General features: G+C 40.8%; 1 protein-coding gene across 7 annotated transcripts in view; it reads right to left on the reverse strand.

Annotated features, from left to right (window-relative positions):
- DAAM1 (dishevelled associated activator of morphogenesis 1) overlaps positions 1 to 25,132 on the reverse strand; it is a 195,181-nt gene that overhangs the window by 50,432 nt on the left and 119,617 nt on the right. For 6 of the 7 annotated variants that reach the window (XM_039319566.1, XM_039319563.1, XM_039319564.1 and 3 more), the window contains 10 exons: positions 21,304 to 21,375; positions 18,764 to 18,858; positions 17,388 to 17,721; positions 16,477 to 16,587; positions 14,821 to 14,924; positions 12,643 to 12,709; positions 11,927 to 12,044; positions 9,571 to 9,709; positions 8,951 to 9,009; positions 1,223 to 1,410 (listed from right to left, as the gene is read on the reverse strand). In XM_039319566.1, coding sequence (XP_039175500.1) covers positions 1,223 to 1,410; positions 8,951 to 9,009; positions 9,571 to 9,709; positions 11,927 to 12,044; positions 12,643 to 12,709; positions 14,821 to 14,924; positions 16,477 to 16,587; positions 17,388 to 17,721; positions 18,764 to 18,858; positions 21,304 to 21,375 — 1,287 coding nt within the window. Of the gene's footprint in view, positions 1 to 1,222; positions 1,411 to 8,950; positions 9,010 to 9,570; positions 9,710 to 11,926; positions 12,045 to 12,642; positions 12,710 to 14,820; positions 14,925 to 16,476; positions 16,588 to 17,387; positions 17,722 to 17,855; positions 18,738 to 18,763; positions 18,859 to 21,303; positions 21,376 to 25,132 lie in introns of those variants that run through there. The other variant, XM_039319568.1, reaches the window with a different exon arrangement.

The following is a 25,132-nucleotide window of genomic DNA, read 5'->3' on the forward strand; positions in this document are numbered from 1 at the left end:
CCATAAACTCCTGGGGCTCTCCAAGAACCTGATGGGCTCCAGAAGATTGGGGGGGGGAGGAATTTCATTTGAATACTGGCCAGAGATGTCACAGCAATTTTTCCAATGTCCAGTAGAAAAGACAGGGTATACCAATGGTTTGCAAAAGCTCTGCCTCTTGATTAGAGCTTCTGGGAATTTTTTAAAAAATAATTGCTTACAAGGCCTGAAAAAATTTGAAACCGCCTCCCTGCTTTAGTCAATCAGAGAGGGGCTGTCTCTCTTGCTCCTCCTCCTGGTGCTTATTGCTGTCCTAGCCCTCTCTTTTTTGCAGAAAATGTTCTACAAAGTGTATAATGAGAAGGCTGTTTGGAGATTAAGCGGACAGTAAATAAACAAGTACAGTAAGTAAAAATACTGTAGAGCAGTGGTGGTGAATCTATGGCATGGGTGCCAGAGGCGGCACTCGGAGCCTCTCTGTGGGCATACGTGCCGTTGCCCCAGCCTTGCCTCCCCGTGACCCCCTCCTCAACAGCAGCCCCTCTGAAGGAGAGTCTCCCCTGAGCGTGGCCCACACAGAGCAGCACAGCCAAGGACATGGCAGCCAGGCAGCATAGACAAGACTCTGCCCTCATGCCCCATCGCGCACAGTTGATATTGCGGGGCGCGGGCAGAGGGCATGGCCACCATGGCGCTGCTGGGCTGCCTGGGTGATCTGCAGTGGGCCCTGGAGGCGGTGAGTGGCCCTGCGGGCAGGTGGGGTGGGGTCAGGGCACGGGTGGAGCTGGGGCGGGGCCAGTTTTTGGGCACTCAGTCTCTAAAAGGTTCGCCATCACTGCTGTAGAGGATACTATTTTGTATTAATGATTCACATTTCCAGAGGGCTGCTGAACCTCCTTAACTAGTCGATACACCTCATTTAAGAAGCAGGTCTGAGATACATAATGTGGAAAGAGTAGATCAGATTTGTAAGACCGTGGTGAAAAGAAGCTTAGCTAGTAGAACTTTGTTTCTTCTCTGCCAGGAAGCCCATCTCTCTGAGCAAATGAAGAACTTCTGGCTCTTACCCCTAAAATATTGTATATGGCAGTTTCAATAATCTTTCCAGTAACAAATCCATTCTTTTTCTCATTTGCCTGGGCCTTCTGACTGACAGCATTACTTCTAACGGGCACATAGTTGTAATGTAAATGAATGGCACATTTTCCCCAAACTGCAAGGAGAGTCTGGGGCTTGACCTCACCCTACTAAGCTCATGGATCTGTGCTGTGAGGTCTGCCACTTGCTGTTTCACTTGTTTATGCTCAGAGAGTTCTTTTTCAAGCTTCTCCTTCATCTTATTCAAGGTCTGCATCATCTCCTCCTTCTCCTGGGTCTTGGCATCACACTCTCGCTCTTTCTTTTCCAATTTCTGCTGTAGCTCATGGTGTTCTTTTAAAAAGGGAGGGAAATATTTAAACATTTACAATTAATGCTTCTGAACTGTTGATTGGCATGATATGAACATGGTCATGGAAGATGTTCCCCCCTGCATTGCAAATCGTGGCAACTGAAGGAATAATAAACCAGGAGTAATAACCATACTGAAATATGTCCCTGTCCCCATCACCTAAGTTCAATAAAGCTTATTTAGTAAATTATCCCAATTTGGATAGGAAATGTATTAACAAAACCTACTACACAAAGCAGAATAGTCCCCTTAACATATTTTCAAGTGAACCTATTTTGATTACAATCTTGGAGAGAAGCTGAGAATAATTCTACTATTAGAAGGCAATTGCACATACTCGATCCAGACTTTCCATATTAAAAAAATTAAGTAGCAAGGAGCTGGAAAATCCTTTGTGTGGAACAGATAACAATTCAAGAGAACCATACTGTGCTAGGTAATGAAATAGTCTGACCCAATATAAAGGCAATTTCCTTTGTTCTTAAAAGATTAATGTATGACTGAAAAAAAGCACTTATTGTCCATTTCTTTCTATCCCATTAAATGCATAGAGAAATTTCCTTATGGAAAATAGTTTGTTAATCATCCTTAAATTCCTTTGAATTCTAAGCTGGTCAGATTGCACCTACAATATAGTGTCACGTTCTGTGCATTTTAAAAATAAGTCTGGAGGACAGCAGCCAAGATGATAAGGGGCTTGGGAGGAAAAACTTTGGAGAAATAGCTGAAAACATTGCACATGTTTAGCCTGGACAAGAGAAGGTTGCAGAAAGATAGAGGGCAACTGTCTTATTTATTTACGTATATATTTACCACTTCAGTCACACATGGTTGTCAGGTAGAAAACTTGACAGAATTGTTCAAGGACATACAATAGGGCAAGAATCAATGGATTTACAAATAAATTAATTTAAATTAAATTACAAGTAGATTTTGCATGGATATTAGGAAAAAATGTCCCAATAACAAAAGTTATTCAGCAGCAGAATGGGTTGCTTCAGGAGGTAGCTGTTCAATTACAAATAAAAATTAAGTGAAGCAAAGGGGCGTTGTCTTACCTGAACGCCTTTTCTCAGCAGGATGATGTAGAGTCCAATGGATGGGTTCTATGACAGCCTTCCTGCCCGGCAGACTGGGTAAAAACTTTGGCCACACCCCTTCCTTTGGGCGTGACCCCAGTTTTGACTTAGGCGAGAAACTTTGTTGGAATTAATACTGTAGCTCCTTATCCTATACCTGCCTAGACCTAATACCTGGGTGGGCTTGGACTCTACATCATCCTGCTGAGAAAAGGCGTTCAGGTAAGACAATGCCCCTTCTCCAGCAGGATGGCTGTAGAGTCCAATGGATGGGACATACCAAAGCCCTCATGTCCCCCTGGGAGGGAATGTCTAGGCCACCGAATCCTGAGCAGATACGACTTGCTGTAGCACTCTTCTACCAAAGGCAGCATCTGCTGCAGCAAAGGAGTCTAAACGGTAATGCTGAATGAAGACGGAAGGCGAAGACCAGGTTGCGGCCTTGCAAATCTCTTCCACCGACGCTTGTGTTGACCACGCCGCAGATGTAGCTGCGCTTCGTGTTGAATGGGCCATCACGTGTGTGGGTACTGGAAGTTCCTGCGAGACGTAGGCTTGGGCTATACATGCTCTGATCCACCTACCTATGGTAGAAGATGACACCTTCTTTCCCATAGCTGATGGTTGAAAGGAAACAAATAATGCTTCCGTCTTGCGGAAGGACGAAGTGCATTTCACGTAAAAACACAGCGCTCTATGCACGTCCAGCTTGTGCCATCTATGCTCTAGCCTATGCTTGGGTTTTGGGCAGAAATCAGGAAGAGTCAGTTCCTGAGATCTGTGGAAGATGCTGTTTACCTTCGGAATGAAAGCCGGGTCCGGTCTAAGGACGACCTTATCCTTGAAGAAGGTGCAAAGATCCTTCCTTACCGACAGTGCCGCTAGTTCTGAAATTCTCCTTGCTGAGGTTATTGCCACAAGAAAGGCTACCTTCAGCGATAGGTGATGAAGAGAACATGATTCAAGAGGCTCAAAGGGTGCTGATGTCAAGGCTAGAAGAACTTTAGGCAAGCTCCAAGACGGGTACCTGTGTATAACAGGAGGTTTTGTGTTGGCTGCCCCTTTTAGAAAGGCGCTAATCGCTGGATGCTGCGCTAGGGAGGTTAAGTTGTCACAGGAAAGTACGGTTGAGAGGGCCGATACCTGTCTGCGGATAGTGTTGACTGATAGGCCTTTATTAAGACCCTCCAAGAGATAATCTAGGATGTTGGGAATGGATACTGCGGCTGGATCTAGGTGGAGATGGACGCACCACCTGCAAAAACCTTTCCATGTAGCGTCGTAGATCCTGTTTGTGGAAGATCGTCTTGATGCTTGTATGAGTGATATCACCCCTGCAGAGTAGGATTGCTCGACTAGACTTTGCCGCTCAAATGCCAAACGGCTAGTTGTAGCCACTGGGGATCTGGGTGCAAAAACTTGCCCTGGCTGAGACTTACTCTATCCGGGGGTATCCTCCATGGGGTGATATTGAAAGATCCACAAGGTCGGCAAACCACGGGCGCCGTGGCCAATGTGGGGCAATGAAGATTACCTCTGCGCCTTCCAGGATCAACTTGCGTATGGTTGCCGGTATTAAGGGCAGCGGTGGAAAGGCGTACAGGAGTTGCGCCGGCCACCGACACCTGAGAGCATCTGTTCCCTCCGACCCCGGAGACGGGAATCTGGAGAAGAACCTGGGGAGTTGTGTGTTCTTTGGAGTGGCAAATAGGTCCGGATGCGTCCGTCCGAACCTCCGACAGATCTCCTCGAACAGAGCCGTATCCAGTCGCCATTCCGACTGGTCCACCCTGGCTCTGCTCAGGAAGTCTGCCTGGAGATTCGTCTCCCCTGAGATGTGTTCCGCCCTGATGGAACTCACGTTGTTTTCTGCCCACCGAGCCAGAGCTAATGCCTCCTTCATTAGTTCCGCTGATCGCGTTCCCCCCTCCTTGTTGACATGTGCCTTGGCTGCTACATTGTCTGTTCATACGAGAACGTGTCTTCTTGTTACTAGGTGGGAGAAGTGCCGTAGAGCCAGGTGGATGGCCCGAAGCTCTAGCCAGTTGATGCTGTGTGAAAGGTCCTTCTGGTCCCACTGGCCCTGTGCTATCTGGGTTCCCAGATGGGCTCCCCATCCGAATAGGCTCGCGTCTGTCGTGAGCGTAACCCTGTTCGGCTCCCTGAATATACTCCCTTTGAGTATCATGGGAGATATCCACCATTTCAGTGATCTCGTCACCTGTACTGGTACCAAGACCTTCCTGTTGGAGGTACTGAGGTTCCTCCTCTGGTAGGGTAGGAGGAACCATTGCAACTCCCTTGAGTGGAGCCTTGCCCATGGGACAATGCCCATGCAAGATATCATCTTTCCCAGGAGTTTCGAGAGCTGTATCAAGGGCACTCTCCTGATTCTCTGAATTTGGTGAACTAGCTTGGAGATGCTGGTCTGCCGCTCCTGGGAGAGGTATACCCTGCACTGAGACAAGTCTATCACTGCGCCTAGGTGTTGCAGTTTCCTTGAGGGGGTGAGATGGCTCTTGTCTATATTGACAGAGAATCCATGCCCCTGTAGTGTTTGGATTGTGGTCTGGAGGTCTGCCTTTGCTTGCTCCTGTGAACTGGACTGAATTAAGATGTCGTCCAGATAAAATTGTACGCGTACCGGTATCAGCCTGAGATGGGCCGCTATTACAGCTAGGATCTTGGTAAATACCCTTGGGGCTGAGGATAGCCCGAAGGGTAGGGCCCTGTATTGGTAATGCCGGCCCGCGTAGGTAAATCTGAGGAATTTCCGGTAACTGGGATGAATGGGGATGTGCAGGTACGCCTCTGTGAGATCTATTGAGGACAGGAGGTCGCCTTTCCTGACGCTGGCTAGGAATCCTGCCTCGGGTAGAAGGATCGTGAACCTCTGGGCCAGTCCCAGGATTGCCCTGACCGAAAGGGCTGCCTCCAGTCCCAGGGGCTTCCTGGACGGAAACCCTGCCTCCGAAACTCCTGATTGCCTCTCCTGTCTAACTTCTTTGATGGGTGTACTAGGATCTTTCTCTTATCTCTACCCTCGCTGACATGTGGATCCAGTATGGATCCAAATAATAATGCTCCACTGTATTTGGACGTCGAAAGACGCCACTTGGACCTCAGGTCTGTCTTCCAATTTTTGAGCCACAGTAGCCTACGCGAGGCCACTGTGGCCGCGATGGATCTTGCCGCATACTTTGTTGCGTACAACGAAGCGTCAGCCATAAATTGAGAGGCCGCAAGGATCTTGGCCAAAGTTTGGTGTACTCTGACCTGATCTGGAGGCACAGTGTTTTGCAGCTCCCTCAGCCACATGATACAGGCCTTCGCGAAGAATGACGATGAAGTTGCTGCTTTGGCCGCCCAGGCTGCAGCCATGTGGGAACGGCAGAGGGAGTGCTCAAATTTCTTTTCCTCAGGTTTCAAGGCCTCCGCCATGTCTCCTGGAATCGCAGAAGTAGAAAATAATGAGATCAGGGGGTTATCTATCATAGGCACCTCTAACATATCCGAGAAGGAAGGAGAGACATTGAACAGCTTCCTTTCCACGCTATTAGGTGCCGGTGGGCTTGCAAGGGAAGACTATTGTTCCTCTACCGTAGTCAGGAAGACTTCCGGACAGAAAATGTATTTGTCCTGTGGGACTTTCTTAGCAAATAGAGGATTGGCATCCTTGCTTGTAGAAGGATTCTCTTCCTGTACTGATGTCAAGTTGACCGTAGAGACTGCCTTTATCAAAAGTGATTTGAGTAGCACTGGGTCAAAGAGGTCAGAGCTCGTCGCCTGCTCAGGTGCGGTGCCCTCGTCCTCCGAAAGGGGCATGTCTGACATGTCAAGGTCTAATGAGTCTCCCTCTCCTATCTGAGAGGAAGTCTCAGAAATGTTAGTAGGGGGTGGTCTAATCCGTCCCTTATGGGATGTGTGGATGGTCACCTGTCCCCTAGAAGCCATGAACTGGGAAAAGGCATCCTGCATGAATGCCTGAAATTGTGCCGACCATATGTCCTCCTGCGCTCTGTCACTAGACGTGGTTGCAGTGGGAGTATGGTCAGATGCTGGTGAGGAGGGATTGGAGGAATCCAACTGTTCAGTTTCCCCAGGAGGAGACCAAGTTTTGAGAACTTCCTGGGTAGAAGGTTCTGCCGTGGGTGCCGCCAATGGGACAGGGGAAACCATACTTGTCACATTGGAGTTGGACCTCTGTGCCCTGGCAAATTGTCGTTCTAGAGCCAAATGTCTCCTCGAGGCCTCTCGCTCAGCCGTTTTAGATTGTCCCTTTTGAGTAAGGTGTTTTGTTTTAGCCTTCTTTTTTCCCCCCACCTCCGGCTCAGAGGATCTGCGTTTTTGTTGTTGTTGTGGAGGGGATAATTGAGGGACCTGCATGGCTGAATACGAGACATTGTCTGCCATTGTGCCAGGTACCCCGAGTAGGCAATACCTGGAGTGGGGGAATAAGGTACGCAGATCAGTTGCAGATAATTGGGACTAATGTCCTCTTCTGCATATACAAACAATGGCCAGACAGACAGGATTCTTTGGACAGGAGATCCTGCAAGGCAGTGACTAAAGGTCACTATAGGAACAGTTAGAGAGAAATTATTCCTCCTCACCTCCTCACCTAACCCAAGGATGGTCCAGTCCTGATATAAACACGATATAACTGGTGGCTTTATCTCCCCCAATTTGTGACTGTGAAAACAGACCACGCTCAATTGATGGCAGCTTGTCTATTTCCCCCTCTTCCCTCTTTGTATGTGATCTCCGTCAGGCAATTACTATGATTTTTTTCTCTTCGTAATTAAGGGAAAACTCCTCCGGATGGTAAACCCACCCACAAGGGAACGGCGGATTAACTCCGCTCGTTTGAAATGGCGAATTAGAGGAAGCCACGCCCCTCAACCGTAGCCGATGGAGGCCACGAGGCTCAAAATGGCGGATCTTAACTGCCGGTTCTGAGGTCTTTCCTATCCTCCCTGGAGCGCCGGTAGGAGGAAGGAGGAAAAAAACCGCCGGTTAAACGGCCCTTTCGGGCTTTAAAAAGGCAGACACTCTCCGCTGAAGCGGCAAACGGCGCCGCGGCTCCTTCGGCCAATCCGGCCGCAAACTTCTCGCGCCGATCAGCTGCTGTAATCTTTTCGCGCCGATCAGCTGTTTGGCGCCGAGCGGCGCCCCGGCTCTATCGCCGATCAGGCTATGATCCCCGCGCCGCTCAGCTGATTAGCGTGCCGGAGAACGGCGAGCTATTCGGTGAGCAACCCGAACCCCTTGGCTAGCCGCCCTAGACCCTGGGGATACGCTCACCGCTCCGACGATCTTCCGGTGGATGGAGATCCGTCAATGGCTCGGAACCCGAGCTAGCTGCTAGGGAGGTTTTCTATCTGCCAATTTAGTCTAGGAATTTAGTCTAGGAAGAGGGAGAATTTGTCTTTTCTATGGAATCTTTCAAGAGCTGATTCTCGCACTGCTACCGGGCTTCGAGACTGAGTCAAAACTGGGGTCACGCCCCAAGGAAGGGGTGTGGCCAAAGTTTTTACCCAGTCTGCCGGGCAGGAAGGCTGTCATAGAACCCATCCATTGGACTCTACAGCCATCCTGCTGGAGAATCAGCAACAATTAGACATTTATATGTCTGTCAATTAGTCCAAACTGACCAAGTTTATGTTATTTTCATAATTATAAAAATGGAGCAAATTACGTAAGTTGTTTTATGTAACTTTAATTTATGTAAATCATCGAGACTACTTTGGCTGCACTATATCTGTTCACTATTTTGAAGGGCTATTTTGTTCACCGCATCTAAAATCTGCTATACACACTGTATTTCCTTTCCTCTATTAGACATGCAGATTTTATTGTCCTCCACGGAAAAGAACCATTCATAGGAAAACACAAAAAACACAAGTCTATAGTGAAATACTATACTATTGCTTGTAAAATTTAGTCCTCTTTGTTAAAAAAACAGAAAACCAAATCAGATTGATTACTTCCATTTCCACTCACACAAAAGATGTTTCTGGGAAAGAAAATGTAAGTTTATAACTGTATAGCAAATTATCTGGTTAAAGGCCAAACTACACCAATTTGTAAATTAATAATGTGTGGAAAATCCCATGTCCGAAGCTCTCCCCTTCTTTCTTTTCTACTGCAGGTTTAGATTTTGTACCACTTTCTTATAGTGTTTAAAGTTCAAATTAATCACCTAACCTCTGTATTCTCTCCCCACACATTTAAACTGAATCCAGGCCGTAACCTTTTCGCTTCTATGATGTCATTTCCCTTTACATCAACCTTGGCATTCCAGAAATTGCCTTAATCTGAGTGAGCTCATATTGCTGTCATCAACTGCCACTGAATCTACAAAACCTCAAGTAGAATTTTTTCCTCAGTCCTAACAGGCTAAAATCCTTTTAAGGTGGAGCTCTTTACTTTTATCATTTACCTTTTCTCATTTTTTCTGCTTGTTCTTTCCATTGTTTCACTTCATTTTCATTAACCAGCCTAGGGGGGAAAAAGAAATTAATTTCTAATAAATATAAGCACCACATGATTAGTAAAGACAAGACGCCAAGATGAAATCTATGGAAAACCTAGAAAATTGCATCTGTATTTGTTCAGTTAGTATTTAAACTTGTTCAGTTTTCTTACCACAAAGCAGTTTACAGTGGCAAGTCATTTTGTTTACATATTGCTATTTTGAATAAATTAATGAATGCTTATAAAATATTGACAGTTTTTTCAAAGAGAAGTTCTTTTTACATACAATTTATTAGGTAGAATATTCTCCAGCCTTTGATCAGAGTACTACAATGCTACGGAATGTACACCAAAGTATTTCTTTTGGGGGTGAAGTTATTGGCAATATAGATAACTTGATTAAACAGAAATCCTTTTTTTACATTCCAGATATTAAGAAGTTCTGTCACTATTTCCAAATTGCGTAGATTTGTTTAGGACTAATTCAACAATCAAAATAAACAAGCAACCCACTCATATGAAATAGAGAAGACATGCAAGGTTAAAAAAAAATCATTTACTGCAGAAATAAAGGAAGGCCCTTACATTCGGACAACATTTTTGATATTAAAGTTCTCCAGGGGTGTTGAGTCAGGGTCCTGCCCTTTATCATTTTGAATAACTATTTGTTGTATAATACGATCCAGCAGTAACCAGTACTGAACGGTGTTGCCGTTTCTCTTATCTAAAAGGGAGACAAAAACTGTGAATGAATGTGAAGGGTTGGAAAAGGAAGTATATGTCAATTTAAACAAATCTCCATTCCCAGATGCTTTTTACAGGAAATGGTGCTTTAGTGGTGAAATAGTTGCTATAGGTTGTGGTGTCAGCATAAAACTGCTTTTCCTAACCTTGATCATTATATATCAGAGCCCCACCTAAGAGATGCTCTTTCTTCCTAATAAAAAGGATATTTTATGCATGCTACTAAAACTGGGCTTAATGAAATAGTCATTTTGGTTCTGTAACAGTCTTCCCCCCAGAGTAATCAAACACTGAAGGATATTGACAGAAATAGCCAGTTGCAAATGATGTGATTTTTTGTTATAAATAAAGAAGCCTGAGAAATTAACCTTTGAAGAAAAAATTGAGAAATGTGACATGGTCTTATTGGACCACTGTATACCCAGGAACACAAATATCTTATTTTAAATTTTTTGAATACTGTGTCCCAGTAGCCAAGTGTATTTATAAAACTATGTGCATTATTTCTGAAAGAAAATAACGTGTTATGCAATTTAACTCATAATCTGCAAGTCCCCCTCCTCCAAGAAATGGATGAATAATGCGTCTGTGGAATTACGAATAAAAGCATGCAAAAGTGAACTACAAATTCACCCCTTTGTACTTATGAGTCATGCCTTAATTTATATCAATATAAATATTGGTGTTTGGGATATTGCATAAATAAAGCGTGGAATATATATAATGTCACTTTTGCATGCTTTTACAAGAGGCAAATTTGATTATAAGCCTTGCAAAACAGCACTGGCGTATATGATGGAAAGCATATATACATTTGATGCCCTGAAATTGGAAAATGCCTAGATAATCTTTTACAAAACGAACCGTACACTACTCTTGCATTTTTTTGAATATAGTGACAAATTATTGTTGCTAGAAAAGACACTAGAACAACTGTTAACAAACATAATTATAATTCTCATATATTAATAGTGCAGTTCAAAATTATTCAAATAATTTCTGTAACAAAGAGAAGGATAAAGCTCAATGCTAGGAGATAGCAACCAAGAGATTACTGTACTCAGATATGCCTGGCAAGAATAGAATTATACAGCCATTTTCAAAGGGAGAACAGATAGGAAGAAATCATTGTCGGTAAGGACAAGGTTGACATTTGCAGATACTTCTCCATATTTGATATGCAACAAATTTTTGAAAGTAATACCGAATCAACTATGTGAAACATGTCAGAGTGCAACCTTAAGCGAATGCTTCTGACAGAAGGTCAAAATCTTATCCTTCAGAATGCCTTTCCAGTGGAGGAAATACTTGCATACATCTGTGTAGTTGAGTAACCAACAAATGTAGGCAAATGGTACAATAAACATTTCTAAGCTGAATGTGATATGACTTTCTAGAAAGAAGTGTTTTGTCAAGACATTTATGAGCACAGCTGAATCAAGACGTTTCCATGTAGATAATTAGCATACAAAATTTGATCATCAATTGTATGAACTACTTTTTTTTGAAAAAGAAACATGATGGCTATGTAGGGAGGATATGTTAACTGGGAGCCCTGCTCTACATAGAGAAGTGGACTTATTGGTTTAAGTGACCTCTTCCAATTTCATGGGATTTTATGAAAGTACAAGCTAATCCTGAAGAACTGGATGTAACTGAGAAAATCTTTCCTACAGCAGATTCCTTTGCACTTACACATCTTTTCCTCCATTTTTAGCATTTGGTGGTATTTGCTTTTTTTTAATGATGTCCTTCATAGGTCTTCTCCAGCAATGCAATGAAGACTGGAAAGTACTATCTGGTTTGAGCTAAAGTTATCCTTAAAGATTTAATTCCTAGTTTATTTAGGCAATTGCCCCCATGCCAACCAACCAACCAACCAACCAACCAATTTATCACTCTTTTAACATGTCCTCTCTCTTTCACTCTATTTATCTTTCTCTCTCTCTTCATTTATCCATCCATCCATTCACCCATATGTACTTCAAAATTAGTAAGATGCATAGACTGCAACTCTCATTGCTTCTGTACAATAATCGCACATTGACTATAATAATATACCCCTATAATAGGACGTATTAAAGTTATAGCACTTCTAACCCATTCAGAGGAAGCCTGCATTTCAAACCATGTACTTCAATTCCAAAATATCTACTATGAATATCAATAAAATCCTAAAGTTACTTTTTGTACTCACAAGGCATTTGGAGGCAGTGATGAAGTATAGACATAAAATGCGGGTAGGCTTCTGTATGAGTCAATCTCTTTCTTGTGAGCTCAAACATCTGGGTTGCACTTTTTGTATCTATATGAACCTTTGGTTATTTCAATGGGGTAAAACAATTGAGATTAAGATTAGTATTTTCACACATAATCATTCCTCCAGGCAAAGTTGCTACTCTAATTTTTTTTTGCTTCCAATCAACTTTTAGTCAAGCTGGACTTTGCTATACATAGGTGAATGCATAATAAGAAATGTAAAAATGAATGAATAAAATTAGCAAAATGTCAATATATAAAGAGGAACTTGGCAGTCCTTAACAAGATTTTGCATGTATCCAAGAGGTCAGTTTGATCAAAAAAGTGATTATCTCTGATGTACAGTAGCAGAACATATAACACTTTAAAATTTTTGGAAATCTTGCTACTTACTGAAAAATAGCCCACAGCTATGAAAAAGGAAGGATCAGGGTGAATCATTTATATGAAAGTTGGGCAAAGATGGAATAGGGGAGGAAGAAAAGCAATCTCCTGAAAGTTATAATTAAAATGTAACTTAATCATTTTGGGCAAGTGTTCAAGAATAATTGTAAAATGGCTGAGATATGATTCAGTTCTTAACAATGATCCTTTCTTGGCCAGAATATTTTTCTTACTCAGTCCAAATGTAGCAAAATAGTAGTATATACATACCAATTCAAATCTTTTGGCAAACTCCAACTCATCTTCATTTCGGAGCATTTCAAAAAAATCTAAATGCCTGGAGGGAGGAGAAGAGGCAACTTAGGGCAATCCCTTACTGAAGCAATTTTACTAATAGGTTTGGCAAGAACATCCCACTACATTTAGTAGAGGCAGGGCATTTAATAACATTTCATTCAGAAGAGTTTATACAGTTAGTCCTTGACTTACAATTATAACTGAACCCAGAATTATGGTTGCAAGTTATACTAGTTGTTAAGCAGGCCACCATGTGACCATGCCCAATTTTACAACCTTTTTAATGGTAGTCATTAAGTGAATGTGGTGATTGTAAAACAAACGCAGTTGGTTAGTGAATCCATTGTTTGCAATGGGTCTGTTGTTGCTGGAAACTGGAAATAAATGCAGTTCCCAGCAAAAACCATTATAAATCACTGGGCAGCAGCCATTAGAACTTCGAATCCAGATTGTAAATAACCTGGGCAGGTCCTTTGTAATTATAAATGGTCGCTAAGCGACTGGTCATAAATCAAGGACTACTTGTAGCTGTAATACAAATGTATTTGTCCTCAACTTTAGAGAGACCCAATTCTTTCTCAGATTTAAAAACAGAAAAGTAAGCACAAGAACCAGCCACCTTCAGAATTCCATCTATTCAGCTGACTCTCCACAATAAGTCATTCTTTGTTTATTATCCTAGTTCTAAAGGGGCTGTACAGGTACTCCTCGGCTTGCAACTGTTCGTTTAGTGACTGTTCAAAGTTACGATGACACTGAAAAAAGTGATTCAAGGCCAGTTGTCACACTGTAGTATCCCCATGGTCATGTGATCAAAAAAATTCAGACACTTAGCAACTGGTTCATATTTATGACAGTGGCAGTGTCCTGGGGTCATGTGATCACTTTTTGCGACCTTCTGACAAGCAAAGTCAATGGGGAAACCAGATTCAGTTGACAACTTTGTCACTAACTTAGTGATTCACTTAACAACTGTGGCAAGAAAGGTCGTAAAATGGGACAAAATTCACTTAACAACTTTGTCACTTAGCAACAGAAATTTGGAGCTCAATATGGTCATAAGTCAAGGACTACTTATACTCATATTTCAGAGGTACTCAGACAATTGGGTAGAAACTCCTCATAAGAATATTTTCTATGGGTGCCAAGCAGAGTGGCTGGCTGCATGGTTGGGATTTATATCAGGGGTGGATAAACTGTTGATGGTCTGGGACTGCACTTATTTTTTAAAAGATGGGGCAATGATGCAAGTTGTTGGAGCCACCTAACACTGGCCAGAGCTTTATTTATTCCTCTTAGGTTTTGAATAAGAGTTTTCAGGATTTATTTTGATTGTTTAAAAATGTGATGCCTATTTTGTACTCAAAATGATAAGAAAGCACAAGACAGGTAGATGTTATGGTTGAAGGAGGAACCACTAGCTTTAAATAAAAGGAGGGGGAAATAAAATATCAACGTGATTGATTCTCCCCAAAAGAATGGGTCATTTTAAGTGCTAAGGCAGCAACGAATTCTAAAATGGAACTGAGATTTAGTTGTTCGCTGTAAATAGTTGTTCTTGATATTCTCTGCAATCAGTTAAAAGCTTTCATGATAATTTTCACTAGACTTGAATGTAACATTGTCAGAATTGAGCATTATGTGCAAAACCTGTGCAACCATGCATGCTTCATTCTCTTCTCTTCTGATGAAGCCAGACGAAAAAAATTCAATTTCATCTTCCTGATATTTGGTTTATCACTAGCATGAATTAGGCATCATGAGTTAAACAAAGTCCAGCCAATTGGAAAACAAGCCAATAACCAAACCTGAATAGTTTTGCTAGTTACTTAACAAACCATAATAAGTCGGGGATGAAGAAAGATAAAACTAAGCTTGGCAGGAATTTTCCTATTTGTGAAGCAGTTAGAGAAGGGGGAGAGCACTCAGGTCTAAGGTTTACTGGAGCTTGCAGAGGTTCCTGTGCATTAAATCCTGGCTGAATATAATAGAATTCCACCTAGCTTAGGAAAAATTCAAAAATTTAGAGCAATTTCTTTATATTAGGATGGGTAAAGATATGCTATCCATTCCCTTTAACATAAAATCCAGGGAGAATGAATAAGAAGGCAAATAAGATATTTTAAACGACATTACAAATCACATACTTACCTATCTAATGTGGAATTTTCATGTTCTCTTAATTTGTCAATTACAGGCTGAATTCCAAGCATGAGGAATTCATATCTCAGGTGGAGTCTGAAGTCCAGACTTTCCTGGGAAAGAGGAAAAGAAGATGACAATCTTTCAAAATGGTTCCTGTTAGAATAATAGTACAGTTGTTTCACCATTAAAGATTTAAAGGTTTCCCCTGTCCAGTTGTGACTGACTCAAGGGCGCAGTACTCATCTTGGATTCTCAGCAGAGGGAGCCTGTGTTGTCTGAGAGAGGCTTCTGTCATCATGCGGCCACCATGAAAATGTAGAATGCAATAACCTTCTCACTGAAGCAGTACCTATTTATCTACTTGCATTTGCATGGTTTCGAATTGCTAAGTTAGCTGGAGCTGGGGTGAGTAACAGGAGGTTCTCCTGACATGTGGTGCTTGGGTTTCGAACCTGGGCTCTTGGCTTTCTATCAGCTTTCCAGCTGATAAGCCCAGCCATAGCACTGCCCTTGTTTTATCAAAGAAGTAAAAAAGAAAGATGGGGATCCATACAACAAATGAATAGCAGTCACAAAACATGTAGATTAGAAAACTTTCTGGAAATTACAGAGTTACAGTAACACTGGGATAAGACAAGAGGGATGAAGTTGCGTAGACATTAGGATTCAGGCAGGCAAGAAAATGGGGTTCATCATTTTAAGTCTCTTCCATCAGATTTACTTTTTATTGGTTCCACTGACTTGTCAAAAACAAAGCAAGCTAGAGGAACAGAGATAAAGCTTATCTCTCTTTCCTAAACAGTCAGATGGTGACAATTATAAGTAGAAAAAGAGGGAAAATGTGGGTGTATATTAGGGAAATACAAATCTACTCTTTAAATATTATGGGCATTAATTCCTACTGGTCTCCAACATCACCAATAGTTTAAAAGAAGTTGTGAGAGTTATCCATCATAGCTGGAGGCACCAAGTTCTTCAGACACTAGAAGAATCATAATTCAGTGGTAGGCAAATTATGCACATAGGCAGTGGTGGGATTCAAATATGTGAACAACTGGTTCTCTGTGTGGATGCCACTTCCGGAAGTCCATTCTGGGCCTGGCCAACAAAAAATTAGCTACCGGTTCTGCTGAAGTGGTGCAAACTGACTGAATCCCACCACTGCACATAGGATATTATTTCTATTTGGGCCAAGGTGAGAAAGTGAGTGTCTGTGTTTCAAGCAGGATAGAAAGATGCCTGGGAAGCACCCTTTTCTTAAAGGATAACTTGTGTTTCCCAGGGATCTTTCTGTTCTGGTCTTTCAAGAAACTGGGATGGGGAAAAAACCTCTGCCAAAATATTCTGATTATCTTCTCGGACCTGGAATGTGCAAGACAATTCTTTTGTGTACTTTTCACAGTTCCTCTACCTTTCTCAGATAAATTATCAAGATGACCTAAGGTCTTTACTAATTAGTGAGAAATCATTCCATTATCCTATGAAAACAGGAGTGCCTGTATCCCATATCTGCCCTATCGAAACCTACTTTGTTATGGCTGCCAGTAGGATGGAAGATATCCCATTGAGATGATTTTAGCTATTGTTTCTAGAATCCTTGTTCAAACACGACAGTGACCCAATCAATGTTATAAAGCCCCCATCTGTAGCTTCTGAACTTACCACTCCAGCTCCTTGGCTTAGAACAGCATTGATAAAAGACATAATGGCTGTCTTGAGGCTTACTTCATCTCGGTATCGTCCTGTACTTCTATCCAAATCATTTATTAATGTCTGCAAATTAGAATTTATTTGTTCAATTTCATAGTGGTACTAAACACCAGGAGAGGAACAAAATTCTATCAAAATTAGTCTCATTTTATTTTTTTTATTAAAGATAAAAAGTATATTTTCCTCCTTTTTACTCTTTTTCATGCATTCTCATAAACATATCTACATAGTAGATCTATGGGTAACTTAAGGTAACTTCATATGGTTGTGTAAAACTAAGCAAATGACGCATTTATCAGTAAAATACAGTAATGTATTTGGTATCAGTTAGATTCAGGGCATAAAACTCTGGTGTTGACCACTGCCAAGGATAAAGAGAAAGAAGTAAAGTTTAATTGATTTATGTAACTTAGATTTGCCTCAATTTGTGCACAGAAAAGCAATTTCTGGAGAAAAGGAGAATAATTTTTACGGAGACAATTCCTGGGGCTGTGAGGTAGACTGATGTCACTCCTATATGGCTAAGTCCTCCCATAAGATAATCTGTGATTGGGCCCATTTATGGTGAATTCATCCTTGAGAGAGGGGTGGCCCTGTCAATGCTTCAGGAGAGAGTGTTCTACCCCCTTCTTAAAAAGCCGTCACAGGACCCAATTGTGTTAGACAATTTTTGTAATCCACAGAGGGAGTCTGCAGGTTGGGTGAGCATGTCATTGTGTTTTTACTCAACATGGTGGTGGTTATGTTTGAGATTAAATTACCTCAAGGGCTACTGCATCTTTGTTTGGGACAAAAATAAATGCTTATGCTGTGGAATATTAAAAATAATCATTCCATTTAAGGAGTAATTTGATGCTCCATACCTGAAAGCGAGTCCGTTCACTGGCATATTTTTGGTAGTGCACCATGGCCTCTAGTACCTTTTTGTGACCCCCAGGAACCAGGCACACAGCGCCCATAATTTCCAGCACCGCCACCTTAGTCTTAATGTTTTCAGTGCTCAGACTCTGAGCAATTACATTAATACTCTCTGAGTGGGCCAGGACATGGGCTCTCCCAAGAGAGTTGTTCATCAGGGCTTTGATGCACCCAATAAGAGAGGTATGGATTCGAGATTCCGCAGTCTCATAATCCATGCTTTTCAGGAAGTTCAGAATGCATGACAAGCCATCCAGATCAATGAATCGAGTTACAAACCTATCAGGGAAAAAATGAAGGAACACAAAAGAGGAAGGTCACTTTCTTAAAATTGTAATTTAGTTTAACTTCAAAGGATTCCTAAAATATATATTAAAATAATCTCTCAGTGTAGGGATAATAGATTTCCTTACCCATAAATAGATAAGATAGCTGTGGTGGTGCAGTGGTTAGAATGCAGTATTGCAGGCTAATTCTGCTGACTGCCAAGGGTTCGATCCTGACTGGCTCAAGGTTGACTCAGCCTTCCATCCTTCTGAGGTGGAATGAGGACCCAGATTGTTGGGGGCAATATGCTGACTCTGTAAACCGCTTAGAGAGGGCTGTAAAACATTATGAAGCAGTATACAAGTCTAACTGCTATTCCTATATTCTGGTAGCTTCTGGGGATATTGTTAGAAAAAGAAAAAAAATCAGTTTCAAGATGGCTTGACCATTTTTGAGTTCAGAACAGAAAAATCTCTGAACATTTCATACTTCCCAAAACTGAGTATTCGAAGTCTAAACAGTCTGATCACTGCTAAGAGATGCAGAAGGTATGTATAAGAAAGATGATTATTCGGTGGCAGCATAAACATTGCAGGGTCTTCTCTGATGGAAGACATTTACTATGAACTTTCTTCACTTGTATGTGGATAGAATTTAAATCTCCATTCTTTAAAATAATTTTTAATGTTGTAAAAAATTGAATTTTAATAGTATGGTCTAAATTCAAGACATTCCTATCATTGGCAGGATAGCATTCACCAGCCAAGCAGGATGGTTTCTATAATGCAGAATAAAGAAAATGACGGCTCTGTAATGTGACTGATTGCAACATCCCTAAACTTCAGAAAAGACAGGTGGGGGAATTTTTACTTAGAAAGATGGGACTTGTGATTCTGAACATCTGCGTGGTGAGAGGAATTAAGTTAACACATCTCAGCAAATTAGAGCTGATTGGTATTACAATGAAGAGATTATTTTAAGAATCTTTTTACTAAAGAAGAAAAGGCAAAGAATTTAGTTACCTAGCAGCAACAGCAACCAAAAATCAAATTACCTCATAGGTTTAGTCCTTAGTGCTGTTTTCAAACTCTCTATAGTTTTGTTTCGTTCCTCTTCATCTTCTTTTTCCAAAGCAATCAATGACTTTCTCTGCACAAGTTGAGAAAATTAGTAGCAGCCACCTGTTCAATATAGTTTATTTACCTACCGTACTTTCCACAAATAAACTGTGCTGAAAATGTTTGTCAGCCAGCGACAATGCTATAGCAAAATGGCCATTTACCACCACAATACAGCGCCCAAGCCAGCCAGCCAAAAAGACTTCTTCACAAAATTCCTGTTAGTAGCTCCCTCATAAAGGTTTATGGACCTGGACTATGCAGGAAGAAACAGTCAGGACCTGACAAAGAGCATGAAATCTCTCTCTACAAATACCACAAGTTCAGGAGAAACATTTTAATATTTCATTTCTTGTTTCTGTTTTTCTTTTTCATATCCCATTTTCTTTATTTTTGTAAAATGAGATAAATTAAAAATGGTTCTTCTGATTTTCAGAATGGCTATCAGAAGCCCCTTCTGTAGGATTTTGCATCAGGATAAGTACAGTCCCCCGTTGGATAAGCTATATGATATTTAACTCTGATCATCATTTTATAGTTGATATTTTAATGGTAGATTTTCTCTTCTGAACAACTAATCTTTTATCCCTCCAAAAAAGTTCCCAAAAGATGATGTTGGGGATGAGTCAGAGACTTTATTATTTCTTGCAGATGTTTCATGCAAGAAAATGAGCGAACTCAGAGAGCACCAAGGACCTCTCATTTCAACCCTGAGCTACAAATATTTTTATTCATACTTTGAGCAATATTTTCCCATTCTAGAGTTGTGGATCTGGTTTTGCCTAAATGAATAGCAAGCCCAGCTTTCCAGTTTATTCTTCCTGATCCATTACTGTAGTGGACTGGATTTAGTTTTAAAATGCCAGCAAGAAAGATAATAATTAATAATAATAATAATGTTGGAAAGGACTTTGGAGGTCTAGTCCAACCCCCTGCTTAGGCAGTAAACCCTATACCATTTCAGACAAATGGCTGTCCAGTCTCTTCTTAATGATGTTTCAACCATTTGATGATAATAAAATTTAAAAATACACATACTATATTCTTATTTCCATTAAAGCCATTTTTGAGTTGGTGAGGCAGTTGGACAACTATCGCTGAGACATTAAAAGAGGAAGCTGTCCCACAGAAGGATTTAACTAATGCTGCACAGGTGCTTCCGGGTTGAAAGGATTAGCCAATGACATCATCATTGTCCTGGGATGCCCTTGGAGGCTCCTTTCATATCTCTGGCATGACTTGGGGCAAAAGATGGCAGCTCCCGGCCTCGAAAAACGGGCTTGCTAACCTTCCACCCAGCATCCTAACTGCTCAAGCCACCCTGCTCCTATTTAACCAATGATATCATTCTTTTATGCCAGCAATATATTGGTAAAATTCAACAGGGGGAGATTTTCTTTAATTACAACTTTAGAGAGCAACAGTGCAATATTTAGTGAATATTTGCAAGGTGTTTATTATTCTAGCTGAATATTACTCATCTCTGAGAAACATAAATTTCCAATTATCTCCAAAATACTTGACTTTACCATGGAGAAATACCCACACACATATTCTCAACATAATCACAATATGAAATTCACAACTGCTGAATAGATTGTACTGCATTCAGAAAGAAAGCCTCTGCTGCCCGCTATAAAAATTCCAAGTGCTTTATTAAGCACTCACTTCTTTTGCCATAACTAGGTAACATTCAACAGTCTGTAAATTAGCTCCCTTAAAGTTAATTTGAGTCTCTTTAATCAAAGAACTCTTACTAAATTCAATAGAAATGTCTGCAGAAACAAACACTCCCCAGTTCTCCCTGCCATTTACAAACATAACTGGTCTTTTGCTTCTCAGACAAATGAAGGGTGAGTGGATCTTGAACTTTTCACCACAACCATTATCTTTTTTTGTTTAAACACCTTTGGCTTCTAATGATAATTATCACAAGACAAAGCTAATACCTCCCCTGCACCACTCAGTACAGGAAAGGCCTTATATGTGCAGACTGATTTTCTCAATAGCACAATATATGACAGAAGACCTGTGAAGACACCAAAGGGTTACTTTACACAAAATGCAGCAAAAATATCGCAGCAGAGTTGGTGTACACAAGTTAATGAATGAACTTAATGAGTCATACATCAGTGGTTCAACAAAAGCATACTATGGGCATTTTTGCTTTTGAAGAATCAATGCACACTTTTAAAATAAACACATTTCTAGCCCTTCTGAATAGCTATGCAACCTTGAAATTACATTTATGGCAGCTGAAGGTCAAAAGGCCACTGTAAGCAATGGTTCAGTGCTACGCATGGTTCATGATCTCTCCCCCAATATGAATGATATGAATAATAAATATTATAAAATGATGCATAATATTTATCAATTCGTTAAAATTAAGATTAAAAAATGCCTTTACTACCCAGAGCCGTACTCTTAATTCTTACAACTTTTCCTTTTAGATAAGACAATACATAATTCCACTTACAGCAGCCATAGAGTTAAGCTGATCAATGTAAAATTCAGGCCAACTTGTGGCACCTTTATTTTCTTCTTGGTCCTGAAATAAGGAAGTGAAAGGATAATGTTAGAAAATTCATTTGCTTGCTGCTTATATAAAATAACTATAAAATACAAAGTACCTTACTCCAAATGGCTAAATGTCACTCCATAGACTGAAGAAGTTCTATTTATAAGCTGATCCCACTTTTTGGACATACTAATAAAATGTTATCAACTGGAAGCTGTGGCATATAATAATTTTATAGTGGTGTTAAATGAAAAGAAATAATTGTTTTCAATAGGCTTCATTCATTTGTTTTAGTTTGGTTTAAAATAAGCGCCAACCCCTCATTGAAAAGACAAAAGGGGTCATTATCTGCTTTCCCTGGTAATGTCATTTTATTAATAATGTACTGTATTATCTACAACCATTTAACAAATTGATTTGAAAGCTGGCTTTTTTTGTGCTATATTTTTGTTCAAAACTGTGACAATTTTTCCTTGTCCCCATTTCTTTCTTCTCTGTAATTGCTGCTGGCTTTGTAACTGACTCTTCTTAGTGGGCTTATCTCCCCCCCAAAAAACACTTTCTCCACCTGATGCTCTGTGTATGTGCCAGGACTAAGATTCCGAGTCAAAGAGCTTTAATTTAAATCCAAATGCAGCCTAAATAGGCATGGAGCACATTGATCAGGATTTGCTAAAGGATTAAATGAGTAAAATTGTCCTAGTACTGTAAATGAAAATTCACAGTGATCATTTTTGCCTCTTTGAGCTCAGAAAACTTGGATTAGAAATTTTGTAAAATAAACTTAAATCCCTTCTAAGAACAGGGGTATTAAAAAGGGGATGAGAGCAATCTGAGCGAAGCCTACCACACAGAAGTGCAAATCTTAAAAAATAGAAGACCTCAAGGAGGCAGAATGAGCACTGGCGTGGAGCTTAATCATGAGTGTCTATGTTTTGTTGTCAGAGAACAGTGTCTATTGGAAAAGAAAACAGAAAATGAAATCAGGTGGAAGACTGAAGGGACAGCTGAGCTCCATCCATCCATCCATCATACAGGAAGAGCAATGGCTAGTTGGCACTCTGACTGATAAAAATAACAAACAGAGGTAATCCTCAACTTACAAGAATTCATTTAGTGACAGTTCAAAGTTACAACAGCACTGCACAAAGTGACTTATGACCGTTCTTTACACTTAACGACCATTGTAGCATTCTCATGGTCACATGACCAAAATTTGGACGCTTGGTAACTGGTTCATAATTATGAGGGTTGCAGGGTCCTGGGGTTGTATAATCAACTTCTGCAACCTTCTGACAAGCAAAGTCAATGGGGGAAGCCAGATTCACTTAACAACTGTGTTACTAACTTGTCAACTGCAATGATTCGCTTAACAACTATGGCAAGAAAGGTCCTAAAATGGGACAAAACTCACTTAACAAATGTCTCACTTAACAACATAAAGTTTGGCCTCAATTGTGGTCGTAGGTCAAGGATTACCTGTATACCCCAAAGTTTTGTTGCACTAGTACCAACTTTTATTAACCACAGAAAAGAAGGCAACCTTGTGCCCTCCATGCTGTCAGATACTCAAAGATCTCATAGCACAACATCTTTAGAAGATCACAGGATGTCTAGGTTCAACTGCCTGGTTGATCAGCTGGAACCACTGAATCCTTCCCTACTAGGGAAAGTGCCATCTACCGCATTAGACCAGCTTACTAGTATTTCATGCCAAAGGACTGAACCAGGGACTTTCTGTACACCAACATGCACTCTTCTCCTTCCTTCCAGGCTGGTAACACTCTTAAGAGCCAAAGCCTTTCCAGACCAAACATTCAGAGCATTTACCTGCCACAGAGGGAATCATGAAGTAGATATTTTAAAAAATTCATCTCGATTCTAGTTCTGAGATATATTCTCACCCTTTCCTTTAAGGCAGACTTTCTTTAGCCAATTTCCTTCAGAAGCAATACAAGTCTGGAGTTACAGTTAAGGTACCTGGCGGGCACCATGCTGGGGAAGTCTGCCTTAAGAAATATGAACCCTTGATAAAGCCAAGCAATATGCTCTTATAGGCTGTATCCCTTGCCTGCCCATCCAAAAATAAATTTGTCCAATAATTCTCAGTGGGAGAGGGAAGCAGGCTGATTTACTTGCAAACATTACTCTCCATGCTGTAATTTTTATTTTCCAAAGCAACCACAGGGAACCTGTGTGTTTATAGCTGCCAATCTCTGTTACGTTTACTAGCATGCATTAACCTTGTTGTTTGCCAAAACTTGGTTTGGCTGACTGAAGAAACCTGCCATGAAGAAAAAGGCTTCCACAACTATCATGAAACTTAACGCCTACTGTTTAAGCCAAGGAATGCCATCCATTTGCCAATGAGATCCAGGGAAGGCTGTTAAGAAAGCAGAATGCCCAAGGGGACATGGCATTTGGAGAGGGAAATTCCTTCTAAAAACAGAGAAAGAGATGTCAAAGATTCTTTCCAACTAAAACCAAAGAGGCATGTGACAGCTGTTAAGAATCCATTTGGTAAATGAATTAATTTGTCAACTTTTTTTAAAGAAAACATTGTATTGACTTCCCAAACCAAGAATCCTCTCAATAGCACCAAGGACTGCATAGGTTATGTTGCTAGAATTCAGGAAGTTATCATCCCAAAACATCTGGAGCCCGTCAGGCTGGGGAAAGCTATATTAATAGGTAATTGTGTTCCTGCAGACATTTTGTTATTAGGCTAGGTATTATCATCAGTGCATGGGGAAATATAATTTGCTTATTCTTTTAGTTATATCTTTTAAATGGTATGTAGTTCGGATTTATCTATCTGCTGATGGCTGATTTGTCAGAATGCCAAACTTTCAGCAACTCCCTAGCATTTTTGGATTTGGCTTGAACTAAAATATTTATTCAATTCAATTCAAATTGTGGTTGAACTTCTCTTTATGTTGAGAGACTAAGGAATTTTCATTATGTCTCCTTTCTGTCAGTGTGGATGTGTTCTGCCAATCTTCAATTTGTCTATCCTACATATTGGCTGTTACAGTTCTTACACTGTATGTTGTAGATTATTCCTGTTTTTTCTTCTTTGGTTGCTGAGCTCTGAGTTGCTTAAGATCGTTGGAGGGATTTTGATGGTTTGTGTGTGTGCCATGATGATATCAAAAGGTTGTAATAGGTCTGTGGGCTGGCTCTCTCAGAGAAGGTTTTTTTTTTATATATGGAAGTGTTCACCTTTTCATTGTTGCAATATGGTAGGTTGTATGGAGGAAAAGAGAAAATAGACCACCTATACAACATCTTCCAACATAACAGATATTCATACAATTTCATTAGAAAGTGCCTTGCTACACAAAAATATATATCATTTAAAATATATAATTAGAAGTCAAGGAAAGAAATAAACAGCCCAAAGCATAACTTCCCTAGCAATACGCACTCTAATGAGGAAGAAACAGCACCAGATAAATAGGGAAGAAATAATACCCTAATCCAGTGTTTCCCAAACTTGACAATTTTAAGGCATGTGGACTTCAACTCCCAGAATTCCACAGCCAGCGTTGCTGGCTGTGGAATTCTGGGAATTGAAGTCCTCATGCCTTAAAATTGTCAAGTTTGGGAAACACTGCCCTAATCAGTGGTGGGATTCAAATATGTGAACAACCGGTTCTCTGTGTGGATGCCGCTTCTGGAAGTCCATTCTGGGCCTGGGCAACAAAAAATTAGCTACCAGTTCTGCTGAACTGGTGCAAACTGGCTGAATCCCACCACTGTCCCTAATCAAGAACCATGGAGGAGT

The sequence above is a fragment of the Crotalus tigris genome, unplaced genomic scaffold (assembly GCF_016545835.1).
Source record: "Crotalus tigris isolate CLP2741 ecotype Arizona unplaced genomic scaffold, ASM1654583v1 scf7180000023598.3388751, whole genome shotgun sequence".
In the NCBI taxonomy this organism is placed as follows: Eukaryota; Metazoa; Chordata; class Lepidosauria; order Squamata; family Viperidae; genus Crotalus; species Crotalus tigris.